The 18838-nt window shown below is 38.0% G+C and overlaps 1 protein-coding gene across 1 annotated transcript in view; it reads left to right on the forward strand.

Annotated features, from left to right (window-relative positions):
* The first annotated feature begins 13730 nt into the window (after nucleotides 1-13730).
* ergic53 (lectin, mannose binding protein ergic53) overlaps nucleotides 13731-18838 on the forward strand; it is a 199172-nt gene continuing 194064 nt past the window's right edge. Inside the window, exon 1 of the mRNA XM_089236553.1 lies at nucleotides 13731-13967. Within this exon, the coding sequence (XP_089092679.1) occupies nucleotides 13817-13967 (151 nt within the window). The 5' untranslated portion in view covers nucleotides 13731-13816. The remainder of the gene's footprint in view (nucleotides 13968-18838) is intronic.

Genomic DNA, 18838 nt, shown 5'->3' on the forward strand with positions numbered 1-18838 from the left:
GGAAGAATCGTCTGTAACAGGAGCTATGATCAAATCACTAACATATGATAACACTTCAACATCGAGAGCTGTCACAACACAGTGAAATTGCGTTTTAGGATCAGTAATTCCGGCAATTTTAAAGTTCGATTCAATCTGAAGAAACCAAAGATCGACATCGGATTTCCAAATCGAGGGCGCGCGAAAAGAAACACGCGAAAGTTCTAATTCAGAAGACATACCTGTTTCTTCGGTAGCGTTCGGCATATCCAAAAAAAGTTCAGCACAATCCAGGAAGAGAATTGAGGAGATGCCCCCCTCAATCAGTCAGCAAACGCACCACACACAGGGAAAAAAAGAAGAAAGGCAGCAAGTATCATATTACGAAGCGAGAAAGAGTACTTGTTTTCGTCTGCTTTCGAGTTCGTGGCTGTCAAACATCTGCTTTACGCGGGTCACCAGTACTATGGTGATGCTAGTGCTGGTGGATGTGTCTGGTTGTTATTTCGGAAACATACAGTCATGACTCCTTTCTTTTTTTAGTTATTTAATAGAAGAGAGAGAGAGACTTTTACGACATGTTCGGTCGACAGTTGGAGCCAGACTGAACTCCAATACAAGAACACACTAGATAATGCCTAGCTAGTAAGTGGCATAAAAAATATAATAAAAATATAAAAATTGTACAAGACAAGTAGCGCCACAAGTGGATTCATCCAGTTGTATTGCGAACAATTTTGACATCTTAATTTTTTCTACGAGTTGCATTTCGGTGTCTAGTGCCATGTCGGATATGCACCTTTTTATGGTGTCATTTGACAATGGAATGCCTTTCATTCTAGTATTTCCTGCAGACTGGCCTAACAGTTCTCAGAAAGCAGTAATCAAAGAAGTCTTGAGTTCTTCGCCAATAGTATACGGTTTTTTGCATTTGACTATTTTTTTTATTCTTTTTTGTAACGATATCAAATATGATGTCGTTAGTAGTGAATCGTCAGTTGAAGTTTAAGAAATACTTTTCTGGGCTCCGTATCTCCATAAGCAAACTCAATATTTCGAAAACCAAAGATTCAATTCAATTTTTAAAATGACTGATGTGGTGGAAAATCCCACTGAATTTCCGCATTTCTATGCTAAAATCGGCAATTTTAACATTGATCTCTATGGGGGATCGTGTTTGTTTGCAACGAGTCACGTGATCTTCCGACGGAGATGTTTGGAGACACCGTTCTCAGCACTGCCAGGGCGGAGACCGCTGACATGTTCTCTCCAGTAATATGGCTCGACGGACACTTCAAATTTTAGTGAATTAAAAAAAAATACGAATGTGTAAAGAATATTCTTGTTTGTGGTCGTAATTATTGTAATGTAATTTCGGAGTTGGAAAGAATTTTAATCGTTGATTTGAAGAATAAAAAGTGAAGTTAGCTTCGAAAATACGAGAAAAACCAGGACTGTCTTGGAAAATACGGGATGTATGGTCACCGCACGTATAAGTGATCTAGTTTATATCTCTTCTGCACTAATCTAAACTAGAACCCCCGTATATGAAGGCGTCTTAATCTACACGAATGTTTCAGGGACGCAAAATAGGGGTATAAAAATGTTCTTTCAAAAAAAGAGCGGGTTTTTGCAACAAATGAAGCGTCTATCAATCAACTACAAGAAACCAGTATTAACTCAATTTCGAATTTTTTGTCACATATGGAGTTTCTAAAATAAGCGATTTAATTATACTTATTAATCACTATATTACCAGTAGGCTAACCATATTTCCTCGAGGGAAATTGGGATTCCAAATACAGGACATCGCCGAAAATGACGCCAAAACCGAACAAAGTTGCCAAATATTGTTGAAATTACGGAAAAATGGCGGGAAATGAAGCATTACAGCAAATTGCAGTGGATTAAAATGAATTCCACGAAAAGAAAAAGTTCACCAAGATTAATATTTTCATTTATAGCTGTAATTATTATAATATAATTTATGAGTTGAAAAATAATTTCAATCTTTGACGTCAATAAACAAAATCCAAGTAGGCTTCGCGTAAAAGACGGGGAAAACCGGGACGGCCAAAAAAAACAAAATATACGGAGTGTATCCTAGAATAAAGACGGCCCTGAGTGTATGGTCACCCTAATTGCCAGTGATTCTAGGGTGGCCACTATATATATATTATATGATGAGCATACGTCTAGTATTTCCTGGCAGTCCCGTTTTTCAGTTTTTATTTCCGTCTCGGTTTTTTACACAAATCCTACTTGAATTTTTATTATTTATTAAAATCAGTGATTTAAATTTTTAACTCTTAAATTATATTTTTTAATTATTAATGTGACCGTATGTCCCGTTTTTCTCAGGATAGTCCCGGTTTCTTTTGATATTTTTTGGCTGTCCCGACTTTTTTGCAAAAATGTCTTGGTTTTCTACTTGTTTTCAACGAACCCAACTTGACTTTTTATTCCTCATTTTATTCATCAAATCAACGCATAAAATCCCAACTCAGAAATTATACTATGACAATTAAGACTACAAATAAGAATATTCATCTCGCACATTTATCATGTCATTCATTCACCCATCGAGAAGAAATATAACTTCTTCTCAATTCAACCATAATTTGACGTGGCACCTTCATTTCCCGTGATTGTTAGCAACTTTGTTTAGTTTTGGCATCATTTTTGGTGGAAATTGGCAATCTCTCATATTTTCCCGTTTGCCACGAGCAAACATGATCAACCTAATCATTGCAAATTTAAATCAGAATATTGATTCACACATATTAAATGAATCGCTAAATGGAAAAAGGGGTCATGTCACATTTTCTCAAGTTTTCAGGAGAGGTAAAAAACGTATATCATCTCTAAAAATTTTTTTTTAGTAAAAAATTTAAGTGCAGTGGAATACTTTTAAAGAAGCCCTGAGAGAGGATTTTAAATTTTTATTACTTATTATTATAAGAATAGCCACGAGAGAGTAAAATCTGATACAGACATGACCCCTTTTTACAATTAAACATTTTAGAACCCCAATTCTCTAATGAAAAGTCTCGGGAAAACACATAAAAAAACAAATGTACTCAATGAAACAAACTTTATTTAGGCTTTTCATACTATACAAACTTTCTATTAGACGGGGATCAAAAGTACTCCTCTTTCGGTTGCCTCTACGCAAGTAATCGCCTGACGTCAAATATGACGTGAAAATTTGGTCATTTTCTCTGAATGACGTCAGTAAAAAAAAATCACGTCATTTCAAAGTCATTTAATGACCACGAATAATAAAGGTCAGGAAATAACGTGATTCTTGATGACCTTAATGAAATATCAGGTCATTTCATGACCTTATTAGCCATGAAGGTCATGAAATGACGTGATTTTTTATGGCGTAAATGATTTTGCGTCATATACACTGCTCAAAACAATTAGGGGAGCACATGGTTTTAACAAAATTACGCAAAGACGTATACCGATAAGTAACATAAAATGAATCATCCATAATTTAAAGCCTAGCAGGAAACTGAAGAAGAAAACTTCATATGCAAATCAAAGTTCATGACGTCAAAAACCAGAAAAAGGAGATAAGGGCAGAAATCGGGTTGTTGCAGAACCGTCTGTTTTACTGCCGTAACTGTGAAATTCGATTGCGCAGTATTTTTTTTTTTGAGACAAGGTGACTTGAGGATGTCTCAACAACGTGATTTACCGGAATCCATGGCATGGCGTGTTATAGGCAGACTGGAATCCGGGCAAACACAACGTAGTGTCGCGGACGCTGTTGGAGTCGCCAGAAGTGTTGTTGCAAGGCTGTGGAATCGATTCCAAGAAACAGGAAATGTTAGACGTCGACCAGTGCAAGGTCGGCCACGCGCCACTACAGCAACTGATGACCGGTATATACGGTTAACAGCCCATCGAAACAGAACAGAGAATGCTACGCAGCTGCAAAGACGGTTGCTCTTGGCAACAGGACGAAGGGTGTCCAGCCAAACAGTACGTAATCGGCTTCATGAGGGAGGGCTCTATGCACGTAGGCCAATGGTCTGCATTCCGTTGACCCCACGCCACCGTGCGGCCCGAAGAAGATAGGCTGCTGAACATCGAGATTGGGAGCAACATGATTGGAGCCAAGTGCTGTTTACAGACGAGTCCCGATTCAGTCTGGAGTGCGACACCCGACGTGTTCTGGTATGGAGGGACGGGCACTCGAAATAACCCCTCATTCGTTCGTGAAAGGTCACAATACAGACGAGCTGGTTGGATGGTATGGGGAGGAATCAGCATAGGCGGACGTACGGACCTGCATATCATTCGGAATGGCACTTTGACGGCCCGAAGGTATGCAGACGAGATAGTGCGACCTCATGTCATCCCTTACGCTGGAGCCATTGGAGATTCCTTTGTTTTCCAGGATGATAATGCCCGACCGCATAGAGCATGTTTGGGACATGCTCGGACGACGCATTGCTGCGCGACCAAGGCCGCCTGTTACTGTCCGAGACTTGCAGATTGCACTTCTTGAGGAGTGGAACAGTATTCCGCAAAGTCTGATCGATAACCTCATCGCATCCATGGCAAACAGGTGTGCAGCAGTCTTAGCTGTTCGATGAGACCACACGCCCTATTAAAACTCATGCATCATGTCTAAACAGTACTTTTTTTTATCGTTTACACGTAACCAAATTGTTGCCTAAAATCATCTTTTCATGTTTTTTCCATATTTTCAAAGAATTAAAGCTTAATTCCAAATTTTTTTACGTCTTTTTTCTGTATTGCGCATTGATACGCGTGTACTATCCATTGTATGCCAATACGTGGCTGTCTCGCACGGTTTTCTTCACTTTTTTTGCTTGCTCCCCTTAATTGTTTTGAGCAGTGTAAATCACGAATTTCTTTCCAACTGAAAAATTCTGTTCCGGATCAAAATTATGCAAAATGTTCATTGCAGAGGGTGTTTCAAAATTACCCTAGGCCTATTCGTTACTGATTGTCACAAGATAAATGAAGTACTTTTAATTGCAATTTTGTTTTGGATGGAAATGCAAAATTTTTCAATTGTAATTGTTCATATAAATTTATCAACAAGTTATATAAATTATAATTGCATCCATATCATGTTTTTTTACGGCAGATCAGAGGATCTGTGAAATCTGGCAACAATTGAAAAAGATGCAACGAATTCTTTGACGAGTACGTTGACTAAAAAAATGATTTTTTTAAAATCTTTTTTTTTCAATAATTATAAATAACGCAAATAATTATATAAAAAAATAAAAGAAAACGAAAAAATAACTGTCATCAGCTAAACTCAGCAAGAAATTGAACGGTGTGTAATATAACTAATCAATACTTTTACTTTATTAAATAACAGCGCGATCGGTAAAGGCGTGACGTGAGATACATAGAGGCGAACGCACTGGATTCGAGCCCGACCTGCGCCTGAACGTTATATTTTTTTCTCCGTCTCTTCGAATAGCGCCATCTATCTTCTGAAAGTCTAACTATTGGCAAATGGTCATTTTTTGACGTTTCCAAATTGGACATAATGACCATTTTATCACGTCATGTTTGAGACATTTTATGACTTCCAAAAAACGTTTTTATTGACGTTAGGCGACAACTTGGGTAATGAGTTAATGGTTGGTGCACTAAAACTCTGGTCCCAAAAGTTGTTATACTCCATTGGGATGTATTTTTTGTTTTATTCAAGTCATGCTTTTTACTTTGGTTATTGGAAGTTTTGTCAATGAATAAGCTGAACTGAACTGAATTAAAATTGATTTGCCAGTTCCGCGGCGCAATTTTTTATGTCCGTTCTTCTGGTCTTAGAAGCGGGCCACTAAGAGAGTGGCCTATTTTGGAGCGTGTATGTGAATGTGTGAAAAAGTGTGTGTAAGATGAGGTGTAGGGACAAATTTGGGAGTTCAAGTTCCAGCCATTTAAAATCTTTTCGCGAGCAAAATGCCGCCGAGTCCTAACAGCACCTGAAATGAAAAAAGAGAAAATAGCCGAAGTCCAACAGCGGAACGCCATTGACCAGGAGCTCGCCTTCGCTGGATTGGCTGTTGACCTGTGAAAGAGAATGATAGCAGGAAAAAACAAAGTCCAGTGGTGAAAGGAATAACAAGAGAAATAGAGAGATTTTTTTTTTCAAAATTTTTTGATTTTTTTGAATTTTTTGCAAGAAGAGGGAAGAATAAAAAATAAGATTAAAAAAAAAAGACATTTAGAAAAAGAGAGGAAAAAAACATTTCTACAAAAAGAGAGGGGAAGGAAAAAAGAGGGAGGGTCCGGCCGGAGACTAGTTGCCAGGGATTAAGCGTTGGATTGCTTCGACAAATTTTGTCGGCGTCTTTCCCTCAACCGCCGTTCGAAATTTTCCATAGCTTTCTGGTTCTCTAGAGTTGAAAGCACTGCCTTCACCCATTCTTGGGTGGTGAAGAGAGTCTGTCGGATCTCGAGGATGGCATCGTTTCTGGAGAGCCCATCTTCGTCAGTAAGTTTGACCATTACGTCCTGGAAGGCCAGTTTAAGCAAGTCCATTGGATCGGTTTCTTCGTCGTCCAGACTGGTGTCTGGCGAGTAAGATGTAGATATTTCAGTTGTTGTCGGAATTACAACTACTGGCGTTGGAGTCGGTTCCGCTGCACTCTGGATACCCTTGGTGGGTTTCGGGCGCTTCGCCTTCTCTGCTAGTTTGAAGCTTTTACTGTATGGAGGGAATACACAGTTTTTAAAGTTCGCTGTGTGGAACTTGTGACAGTTTACGTACTGAGGTTGGTTGACCCCGCTTACGTTCGGACAGTCTCTTGTTGCGTGTTGCTTAATGCATTTTACGCACCTCTCGGGTGCATTGCATCCTGAAGAATGGTGTTCCCACCGCTGGCATCGGAAACACATGATGTGCTTGTGTCACGAGTGCACCTTACACACACTCTCTCCCCTCTCGTCTTCTCTTTGAGAAACCACATATCATACATACATACATACATACATGGGATGCAACACGTGTGCTCTCCTTTCCCTCACCAGGTATTTCTAAGACGCACTTGAGCACCGAATAAGTACGTATTACATAACACAATCACAACTCTACAGACAGACATTGTGCCTCTGGGCCAATGAAAACCCCTTACAGAAATCAGTGGATTGCCTTTGACCAATGGCAGAGGTTCTTCACCAACTTGGTTTGGGAACACACGAGGCTTTTGCCAGAGAGTATTGCTGGAGGTTGATCGACCAACATGTCGCGTTTGAAGAGTCGTTAATTTACTCTCTCTCTCCTCCTAACCCCGGGTTGAGATCCATCAATGTAGGGGATGCAAGAAACTTTGCCCTGAGATGACGGTGAGTGATTCAAACTATATATAATTATTGTGTGACCTTTCTTTTGTTGTATTTTGGTGGAGTGAGAGTGTCCATGTTGAATATAAATTGTATCGAGTTTAGTGTAATGCACCGTGTCGAAGTATTTTCAATGAATGAATAAAATTAAATAGTAATTCTCTAATCGGAAAGGTTATTATTATTTTCGCAATGTCCTGTTCATGATTTCCATGCAATATCAAAAATATCGTAAGTTACAGCTTCAACATATAGTGGTGCCGTCGACCGGCGAATCTGTGGTGTATTTGGGTTGTGTGGCACTTAAATATTGTCAGGATTAACTTGGCGTAACTATACTGAACTGTCGTAATTATTATTTTTCAATCGTTGTAACGTATTTGTGCTAGCGTATTTTTCCATAGTTTACATAATTGGTAAAAAAAAACAAACTAATATGATTGTTTTTTTCCGCTGTTTGTTGTTTTCTTGTTAAATGTATGATTTGATTCTCTTGATTGAGTTGAATTGTCAAGACTTAAACCTGAGCGCCATTTCTATTTCCTTTTTGGATGAGTCTATGTGTGAGGGAAAACTCGTTTTTTTTCTCCTTCTGAGGGACGATCGCACTATTTGTTTCAAGGACACGCTTCGCTTTTTTGTTTTCTTCCTCGTTGTCTCCTCCCTCGCAACTCGTGTCATGTCTTCGTTGGAAAATTTTATTCGTGTTTCGTTGGTTGTGTTGTTTCGTGATCACTGTTTAGCCGATTGGTTCCCAATCAGATTTTTTTTATATACACATAGGGATAATTTCACACTGACTTGTATAAATTCACAAACATTGAGGTACATTTTGGATTTGAGAGGACTCTATATTTTGTTCTTGTAGTGGTCACAACCACTAAATATTTGACGTGTGATCCTCCTCTTTCTCGTCCCCTCTATCGTTCTTAAAACGGTAAAGGCTGCCGCCTGTACACTTTTCCAGGCGAGATACCTTACACAATTTTTCTTTTTTCATATTTTTTTACACATTTGCTCCTTACGTGTTTATTGAGAGTCGGCTAATTTTTTTTTTCTTTTTCACACTACATCATGGCTCACGAGGAAGCCCAAGCTCAGAATGTCCAGCAGTTTAACATGTTTCCAATCATAGTAGGCACTTACAATTTCATACCCGTATTTGATGGAACAAATTCAGGTTTGACAGTGACTGATTTTTTTTCAAGAATTGATCGTGCATCAGCCTTGGCGAATTGGGATGCTCATACTAAGAAAGAGATTGCATTACAGAAATGTTCTGGAGCTGTACTTGCTCACATTCAGTCAAGCTCTCACTTGATAGACTCTATGACCTATGAACAATTCCGTACTCATGTAATAGACAGATTTTCTTCATCTGACAGACCTGAGATAGTGTTGTCTCAATTGACAACAACAACACAATCAGATTCTGAGAAAGTCAGAGATTTTGCTGATCGTCTTGAGTCACTAGCTCGACATGCTATTCAGGTCACACCGAATGAACCGGTGGCCATAACAAATTATCGTGACACACTTCAGCAACCTTTCGAGAGGCAGTTGACTTAGCCTACCGTATCGAGCAGGCTAGTTCTAAACCTGCATGGGTTTCTTCTTCCTCTAAGGAAAACATTATGCCATCACAGGCACCTTCACTTTCAGATTCACTTGTTCCCACACTTCTGAACAGAATTTCTTCTCTCGAGGAACAATTGCAAAAACTGCAAGTAACACAAAAATTTCCTGAACCACAAACGAGGCACACACGTTCTCTTCAGACTTCTCTTCGCCTCATCTGTTTTAATTGTGGAATTCCTGGTCACTCATACAGGGTATGTCGAAAACAAAATCATTCTTTTCGTTCTCAGAGTAATTTTCCACGATCATCTCAAAATTCCTTCAATTCTGGAAATAACAATTCTAATTGGCGTCGAAATTCCTCATTTCGTTCTTCTCATGGAAATACCAGAGAGTCGGAGTCAAATTCTCAGTCTGGTCGTCAACGAGACAACTAGCCGTCTATCCGTCCAAAGCGTGTCAGCTTCAACATGGTCGCTGCTGAGAGTCCTTCCTCAACTCCTGAACTTCCGATTGTCAATGTTCAAATCCACGAACTGACTTTGCCATGTCTCGTAGACACAGGTGCTGCTATGTCACTAGTTACAGACGAGTGGTGTCAAAAGTCCAAACTGACTCGTAAATATCAAGCTGTAACTCCAGCAGTGCGAATGACTGGTGTCACCGGCGAACCAATCGTGATTCGACATAAAATTCCTCTACATTTTGACATGAAAGATCGTCATTTCTCCCACACATTTTTTGTCATACCACGCAGTGCTTGTCCGTACTATGAGGCTATTCTTGGTGTGGACTTCCTAAGTGCACAAGCTGCTGCATTCAAATTCAGTAAAGATGGACTGTCATTGACCATTCCTCAACCAGTGCCATCTGTTAAAACTTCTGTCGCTTGCACCAAGAGAGACATTGTTAGTCCTCGCCACACTGAACTATTCATTCCTGTCTCAGTGGCGGAACCTCTGCAATCTTCTATGGTCTTCAATGGTACCTGTTACTTGAACCAAGTTTCGCATGTTGTTCATGTTCTACATGTTCCTGAAGAACACAACACGTCTGCCAGTGTTGCGTTACCAGAGAAATTTCCTGTTTCGGAAGCAACTTCAGTACATCTCGTACCGAATCACTCGCTTGAAGACCTGCAACAAGCTCAAAGTGAAGATGAGTTTTGTCAACACATCAAGGACTGTAATGCAAACAACAAACACTTGCCAAGACGTTACCAGAACATTACATTCTTTCATCACAATGACGTCTTGTGTGTTTCATCTAAAGCGAAACCGAGTAAAGTGAAAACTGTTCTTCCCAAGTCATTTGTTCCAGATGCTTTATCATTGTCGCATGGTGTTTCATCACCTGCACATGCTAGACATTCACGAACACTCCTTCGTCTTCGACAAAAGCATTGGTTTCCTGACATCGTAAAGCTGACGAAAGCATTTGTTTCTTCATGTGTGTCTTGCTTGGGAAAACATAGACCACAGAACTGTACCGTGTCTCATATGTCCACCACTGACTATAAAAATTCATTGACAAATGATTCCCCTCTTCCTGATGATGATGATAAGTGGACTGATATGACTCAGGTATTTCCAATTTCTCCCTCTTTTTCGTCTCCTCAAGTATCTCGTACCTCTACCAATTGTAATTTGAGGTCATTTTTTCATAAAATTGGATGTCCCACATCCCCTCTCACTGTCAGTGAGAGATCCATAACGTTGTTTGGCATAAGAAAATTTGCATCGAACTGTTCATACAAAGGGTTGAAATTAAATGAACTACATAATCTTTGGAGGGTATTAGGATGCGGTAATATAATTAATTTTGAGTTACGTAAATACTTGTAAGAATGAGGTGATATTGAATACAACAAAGAGGAAAATATCAATAACTCAGGAGAATATGTAAATTTTTGTTTTTCCAAGAGCAATAATCTTATCTGTTCTTATAATGAAATTTATACTGCATTTCCTTTCAACACGCAATTCATTTTGTAACTTATTCAAAAGAGCAATTAATTCATTGCATGTATTTGAAGGCATGGGATTTATGGCAGCTGAAGTGATACATTTCAAGACATCATCAATGAGTAAAATGCTATCAATCTTAAAAGGAAATTCGAACTTACCAATTGATTTTATTGATACATCTTGAAAGTAATAAGTAATATCCATTAAATTATTCACAACTAAGGAACGAACTATTTTGGGAGCAGCAGAAAAGTCCATCTGAAAAAATATGATACATTCTTCTTTGCACAATATCGACCAATTTACACCGACTTCAATGAGATGGAGTTTCTGTTTCACAGCTATAAGGTCTAAGCACTTATGTTTTACATCAAATTCAGTTTTACTGGTGTTGCTCTCCTCTATCACTCGTTGTAAGTTAGCCATCTCCACTCTGGAACGTTTCTTTTCCGGGCTTTCTCTATGGGAAGGAGTATTTGTAAGGTAGGATGGACAGTTTGGAAACACTCTCGGTATTGCACCTTTTTTCAATTTTGGATACTTCAGAGGTGCCTTCAATAACACTCCAGTATTTTCATCATAATGAGAGACTTCCCTTATGACATCTGATGGAATAAAATGTAGTTCACATACCTGTAAGAAAAATTTTGGAATTTTAAGAAACAAATGCAAATAACAACTGCTTATAAAAATCCAACGGTTTTAATTTAAAGATATTTGAAAGTGTATCTATGAAAAATTTGAAATTAATAATTTAAAAATTTTCCCCATTGTAATAACCAGTATGGGATCTTTGATCTTGGTTGTTTTTCTGTTCACATGATTTTTTTATTATTGATTCTAATCAAATTTGATTTTAAAAATAATAATGCAGTTTCCATTTTTAATTGAATAATTTAAGGAGCAGTAAAATGAGGGAAAATATGAAATAATATAATCATATTTTTAAACTTTAAGACCACATAATTGTTTTCAGGTCATAAATGCTTATATATATCTAGGAGATTTGTAAGTCAAAAAAATCTCCCTTTTAATAACATATGCAAAAAAATCTTGTCCTAAGTACGTTAATAATTATATATATATTATATACATGACAGAACCTCTAAATAAGGGACGCTCAGAGGCACATCATCTGATAATAATATAGGATTATATCCTCTCTATAGATATCTAAATAAACGTTGGACTAGAAATTAACTAACAACTAAATGCTTATTTATTAATCATCAACATCTCAACAGGCAAAGCCCAATAAGAAAGGGGTGGGGATACATGAATATTGATTTAGAATTAAAACAATCATTTCAAAATTTTGTCATTACTTGACAAAACATGTCCGGCTTTGGTAAGCTCTTGCTGTAGGCTATGTATCGCATATCTCATTATTTTAACACATTTTAATATTATTTGCCAACTAATATGACCTGTGAATGTTACAATCACTTAACGAATTAAATCTTAGCTCAATTATAAAAAAAATCTAGCAAACGTAAATTCAACACTTACCCTCTAACTTGTAGATGGTATGAAGTCATCTTCTCTTTTGAGAGCTTGAATCCATTGTTTGCGCTGCTTAGCATTTTTTGGGATTTGGAAAGTTGACACTTTTGTCATAATTGCCTCGACAATTTGGAGCAACGCATTTATGAGGCATATTCTCTTTAGCGAAAAAACAAATGACCAAATATTTCTACTATTTTCAGAGAGGCCGTCAAAAGCATGGACGCCTTTCAAACCCGGCGCTTTCACGATCAAACATGTTTCTACACGCACACCGAGTCGACGACTTTTGATGACGTCACTTACGTAGCATCTAGCTGTGGGCAAAGCGCTTGAAGAGGCTCTCCAAGCGCTTTGGCTGTGGATAAGACACCTTCATGTATTAAGGAGTTCTAGCTGTGGGAAGGCCTTGTAGTTATAGGAGGTGTTGGTTTCCCTCACTCTACTGTATTTCTCCTCTGGTATTCACCAACACAGTTTCAACTGAAATCGCAGGTGGAAGGATTGAAGATCGAAACGGATTGGTTAAATTAAGGATTTTAACCAACCGTGTCGATCGCTGATCGTTTAACCTGCGATTGCAGTTGAAACTGTGTTGGTGAATACGGCCGTTAGCGATTCAAATGTGGTGAACGTTTTATTTCGTGGAATCCATTTTAATCCATCGCAATTTGCAATTGTGATTTGTTTCCCACGTTTGGCGACTTTTTGATGAATTTAGCTGGATTTGGCAATTACTTTTAGTAGGCTGACCATATTTTCTCGAGAGAAATACGGAAATTGGGATCCCGAATACGGGAAAATACGGGACATTGTGCATTTTTGGCGTTTGTCTTGGCTACAATTGGCGAAGTTCACAAATATTGCTGAGTTTACGGAAAAATGGCAATGGTGGGAAAGAAGCGTTGCTGCAAATTACAGTGGATTAAAATGAATTACACGATGTAAAACGTTCAAGAAGACAAATGTAGGAGATTAATGTTCTTATTGATAGTTGTAATTATCATAATATAATTTGAGTTGAAAAATAATTTCAATCTTTGACTTGAATGAAGAATAAAAATCGAAGTAGTCGTCATGTAAAAAACGGGAAAAACCCGGGACACTTTTGTAAAAATGTCGGGACGGCCAGAAAAAGAAAGAAAACCGGGACTGTCCCGGGAAATACGGGACGTATGGTCCTAACTTTTACCAACATTTTCGGTGATGTCCCGTATTTGAAATCCCAACTTCCTCGTATTTCTTTCGAAGAAATGTGGTCAGCTTATATAAAGGTGTTTTTTTCTCCTTTTGTATGGTGGCGTGGTGATATGGGTGGACAGAAAAGTTCTATTAGGAAGATAAAAAGCGCCAAAGTTTTGGTTGGCGGCGTGTCATCTCAAACCAGCATACGTAGCAGCAGGTCCACCCGGTGTTGACGCGTGTGTGGAAACCATTAACTATATATGTTCAATATGTGGTTAATATTGCTGTGCGTGAGCGTAATTGGTGTTAATTGCGAACTTCCGCACGCAAAATTCGAGTACAAGTACAGTTTCAAAGGCCCGTATTTAGCTCAAAAAGATGGTACCGTCCCGTTTTGGGAACATCAAGGAAGTAAGTTGGGCATTTCTGTGATTTTGTTATGTATGTGGTGACCACGTAGTACACGTGGCTTTAAAATCCGGCTCCGCATCAGCGAGCGCCATCCAAACTTATTTCAAGCTCTTCGATCACCAATCAAAGTCGATTTAGTGCTAAATAAGTTTTCTTAAATCGCAACCGAATTGTTTGATTGCTTTATTTCCATATGTTGTCAATGCTTGCACCACTATTTTTTAACAACATTAAGGAAAAACTGCATGAAATACTGTCTATAATAGAAGCATTTAAAATATGATACACATCATTATTGCTTTGAACTGATGGTCATTTACACGCATTCGTGCGTTGGAGGATCAGATGTAACATTCTTCCTTAGCAAACATTGGCCATTTCGATGAACTGTGCTGCGGTTTCCCAGTTATTTTTCATGCATTGACTGAGATATAGGAAATGGACCTTCTCCCCACTTTTCCGGCATCAATTAAGTGGTGTACTAATTGAGAAAGAGAAAAACCTATAACTGGGTGCATGCCTTGAAAAATTCCAGGGACCATGGCCCCCACATAGGGGGGTCTGACAGGGCCTGGGACGGTTATTGTAATTTTTTTGCTTTTTCATGCTATAAATTAACTGCAGTAGGGGCCCCGCTACAGGATGTGAGGGCAATATGCCAGGGACAGCATAAGCAGGGGTTTGATTTATTGAAAAAATATTAAGGCTCCAGCTGAATCTCAAGAGCTCAAGGAAAGGTCTATCCTATAAATAACGTTTTCTTTTACTTCACCCATGTTAAAAGATGTATCACAATGAAATTGGAAAATGTCACCTTTAGTCCAATTTAGCAACTACATTTGGAAAATTTTAGGCACCAATACTGTTTTTTTAGTTGCCACGGTGACCTCACTCCTGGGATTTGTCCAACTTTAGGCTTAAGTGAGAGCGCACCCTGGTGACAGAAACTTAAGCTTCAGTGAATTAAAGCTTAAAATTAATCAGCCAATCCAGCAGTAAAAGTTGATGTGGCATCAAGCTTTTGAGTCATACTTTGATAAGAGATATATTCAAAAAAAATTAAGGGAACGGACGAGGAAAGGGATTTTGATACTAGCAACAATGTACTCTTTCACAAGGGGCAAATGTGCATTGTGTTGTATTGAGGTACAGTAATTTTTCTGGAAAGGAGAAACTCAGCTTGTTATTTGTCTGGCTCTGGAAAACCAGAAATGAATTTGAAATAAATTTCTCGATAAAACTTACCTCGTTATAAGAGGCGTAAAGGCGAGAGAATTTCAAGGCATCAGTTGATACCTTAAGTTGTCGGAATACTGTTTAGTTGAAAAAAATATTTTAAAGGAAATATGATTTCGATTTACAATTAACGTGTGCATTAATTAAATGCAATTAACGTGTGTATTTCCAATGGGAATTTTTATATTGAAAAGCAGTATTTGGTGTTTTTGACATGACAGTTTAAACTATCAAAAACTGCCAATCATGATTATAATGCAGTTATTATAAACCATAATTAAAGAAGTAGAGGGAATTGGATGCAACCAATTTTTCAGCTAGTCTTTAGATTCTTAATACCTTAGTTTTAGTTATCTTTCCTTTTTTCTATAAATTATAAATGTCTTTTTGTAGTGTTTATTTTAGGCATTTTTAGTGTCTTTTTGCCTGTCTATTTCGACAATTTTTAGTGCCTAAACTTCCAGACTCTATTTATCGCTTTTCAGTAACATGAGTACCATACCAGGTTACTTCACTATCATTGAAGTTATGTAAAGGAATAACAATGTAAAAATCAATGATTTTTAATTTATTTTTTAAATCAAGTGATTTAAATTATGATTTAAATTGGCGTACACTGGAAATCACACAGCACTTGATGGACAGGTAGTTTTTTCTACTACGAAACAGATTCCTCTATTGAACGCTGTAGGACCAGACACAAACACACCACTCCACATCTCTCAGACAGATATCAAAGTCTTCCCGAAGGATAGATGTGTCCGGAAGTTTGTTAGTCTTATTATGCGTTGTTTACTTAGTATTTCACGCTAAACTAATAAAGAGCTCTAAATCTCTGTAACTTCATGATTTTTTTGTACTTTTCAATCTCGTGCATGAACCAAATAGACTGGCTTCCTTTACATTCGGATTGTCATAAAAACCAAGCAAAAGGCTTATTTGTTTACATTTTTTTCATATGGAATTATATCACAGAATATGTGCTTTTATCCCATACTTACAACAAAAAAATTATTGTTAAAACGTATATACAGGGTGAGTTCGACCTATTCTGCCAAACAAAAGGAAGTGATAAATGCACCCAAGTGGATCATCAAACACCCCACCACTCCTGGATTTATTCATGAGCTATAAGCACTGAAAGATTGGCAAAGCTCAGAATGAAATTGTTGCCAAATTTTTTTATCACCAATTATGCAAATACCCTTCTGGCTACAATCGGTCAAATTTACCTAAAACTTGTGCATTGCACTAACTTTCTAAAGAGTCAGTCTGCAATAAACCATATCTGTGTTCTTGTTCAAGAGAAATTTGGTCTTTTGTCCGCTGAAGTTCAACTGAGAATCATGAAACACCCCATCAACCCTGTCCTATAACAAACCGTTTTAGAGTTATAGTGGATAATCGATTACGGGGAAAAAAGTGAGTTGAATCGGAAAAAAACTATAATTTGTAAAATGTCTGCATGCAAACTAAGCGCATATCTGTAAAGAGTGGAAAAAACCCTAGAAAGTCGCACCAATTTCATCAAAATAGATAGATTTAGTAGTGAGCTACAAGCCAGTGCCATCTTAAAGCATGGACCCACCTGGGCCTGCAGAGGGGGGGGGGGGGCTCTCACAAAAACGAGAACCAGTGAAAAATTTTTAAAATTTGCCTGGTAGGGCCTTAGAAAAAATCACTTGGCCCAGGGCCTCACGATGCCTTTAAGACAGCCCTGCTACACGCGCTAAAAGATTGGCGAAGTTCAAAATTGAATTGTTGCCAAAAGTTTTCGTCAATTATGCAAATTCTCTTCTAGCTTAAAATCAGTCAAATTCACCAAAAACACTTGTCCATTGTACCTGCTTTTGAAAGAGCCTACAATAGACCATATCTGTGATCTAGTTTAGGAGAAATTTAGTCTTTTGTTCGCAATACATCACTGAAATTTGCATTCGTTGAAGTAATTTTAATAAAATTTTTGGCAACAATTCGATTTTTCACTTCACTAATCTCAGGGATTGAAGATCGCCATTAAATACAAATATCCTCTAGATGTCAATGATCCTGTAATATCACCTTATATGATTTTTTCTGCAAAATCAAATTGTTGCCAAAATCTTTAACCACCAATTCCAAATCATAAAAAAAAACTTTTACAACAAGTTTGTTATATAAATGCATACAATCAGGATGATTTCGGTCTTAGAATGTAATTCGTACAAGGTGTTTAACTAGATTGCTGATCAAGTGCTCGCAAGAGATCTTTCAGTGCTTGTAGTTTACAAATGAATCCAGATAATTTGAAAATAATGTCATCTTATAGGATTTTTTCCATTCTTTCCAAATATGTGCTTAGTTTGTGTGACCCTCTTAGAAACTTCACAAATGGAAGTTTTAGGCTTCACACATATATTTTCCATAATTGATTATCCACCATAACTCAAAAACAGGTTTGTGATAGGACAGGGTTAGTGGGGTGTTTCATGATCCTCTTGGGCTTGTCTATCACTCCCTTTCTTTTGGCAGGATAGGCCAGATTCACACTGTATATGTATGTGGGCTCTTCACAGAGAAAAACACACAGCCTCCATTTTCTAAACATTTATTATGCACACAAAACATACAAGACAATCACACACAGATACAGTAAAAAATGTGGCCTTTCCGCCAACTTCTCCAGGCAAACTCACTGTTGCCAAAACTAGAACCTTTACAATACGACTTATTCACTTGTGTGCCGCAGCGCCATCTACCGACAACAAAAAGAACTAAAAAATAAAAATCTTACATTTATGTATATTATAATGTGAAAAATATTGCTGCACAATTTGTTAAGATACCCTTGAACTTGCCGATGTCCTGTTGTCAAACGAAAAATGCAAAGGTACCGTGCAAAACATCCAGATTTTTCTATAACATTGATTTTCTGCCTGTCTCGAGGTACCGTCAACTTGGTTATTGTAAAATGAAGTTTTCTGGAATATTAGTTTCTCTCGAAACACCTCACCATTTATAGGTTTGACTGTCCCTATAAATGGTGAGGTGATCACAGGAGAGGAGAGAGTGTTCTTGGACTATATCCTCAATGCAAGATTCTTACGATTTATGAATAATTGTGAATAGCTCTTTTCAGTGAATAAATCTGACTTCTTGAAAATGTTGTCATCCTCTGATCATTTCAAGGACTTGAGACATTATCCGGAAAAATTTGGTGTCGGAAGTGAGATAATTCAAGGACTTGAATGGTGAAAACGAGAGGAATGGGGATGGACGAGATGCGAGAACGGCTGAAACTGATGTCTGTGATGGGGCAGATGAAATTGGGCATTGTGGAAGATATGAACAAATCTATGGCCGCTGTCAACACCTCCATTGCTGTCGTAAATGACAGGATAGAGGCCACAAGTGTGCACGTCCGTTGCTGATGTCAAGGATGATGTCACCTCCGTCGCTGAAATCAGAGATGTTGCTGTCGTGAATGATAAGATCGAGTAAACGAGCTCAGATGTCAATGCAACAATATCTGGAAGGAAAGAAGAAATTGCCACATCGATTGCCGGAGTGAAAGAAGACATCATTACATCGATTGCCAGAGTGAAGGGAGACATCACTGTCATTGAAAGCAGAGTGGACGGAATAGTTGACACCGT

This window comes from Pholcus phalangioides, unplaced genomic scaffold (assembly GCF_987345545.1).
Source record: "Pholcus phalangioides strain wild (caught in Gottingen) unplaced genomic scaffold, Ppha-v1.0 ptg000009l_1, whole genome shotgun sequence".
Classification (NCBI taxonomy): domain Eukaryota; kingdom Metazoa; phylum Arthropoda; class Arachnida; order Araneae; family Pholcidae; genus Pholcus; species Pholcus phalangioides.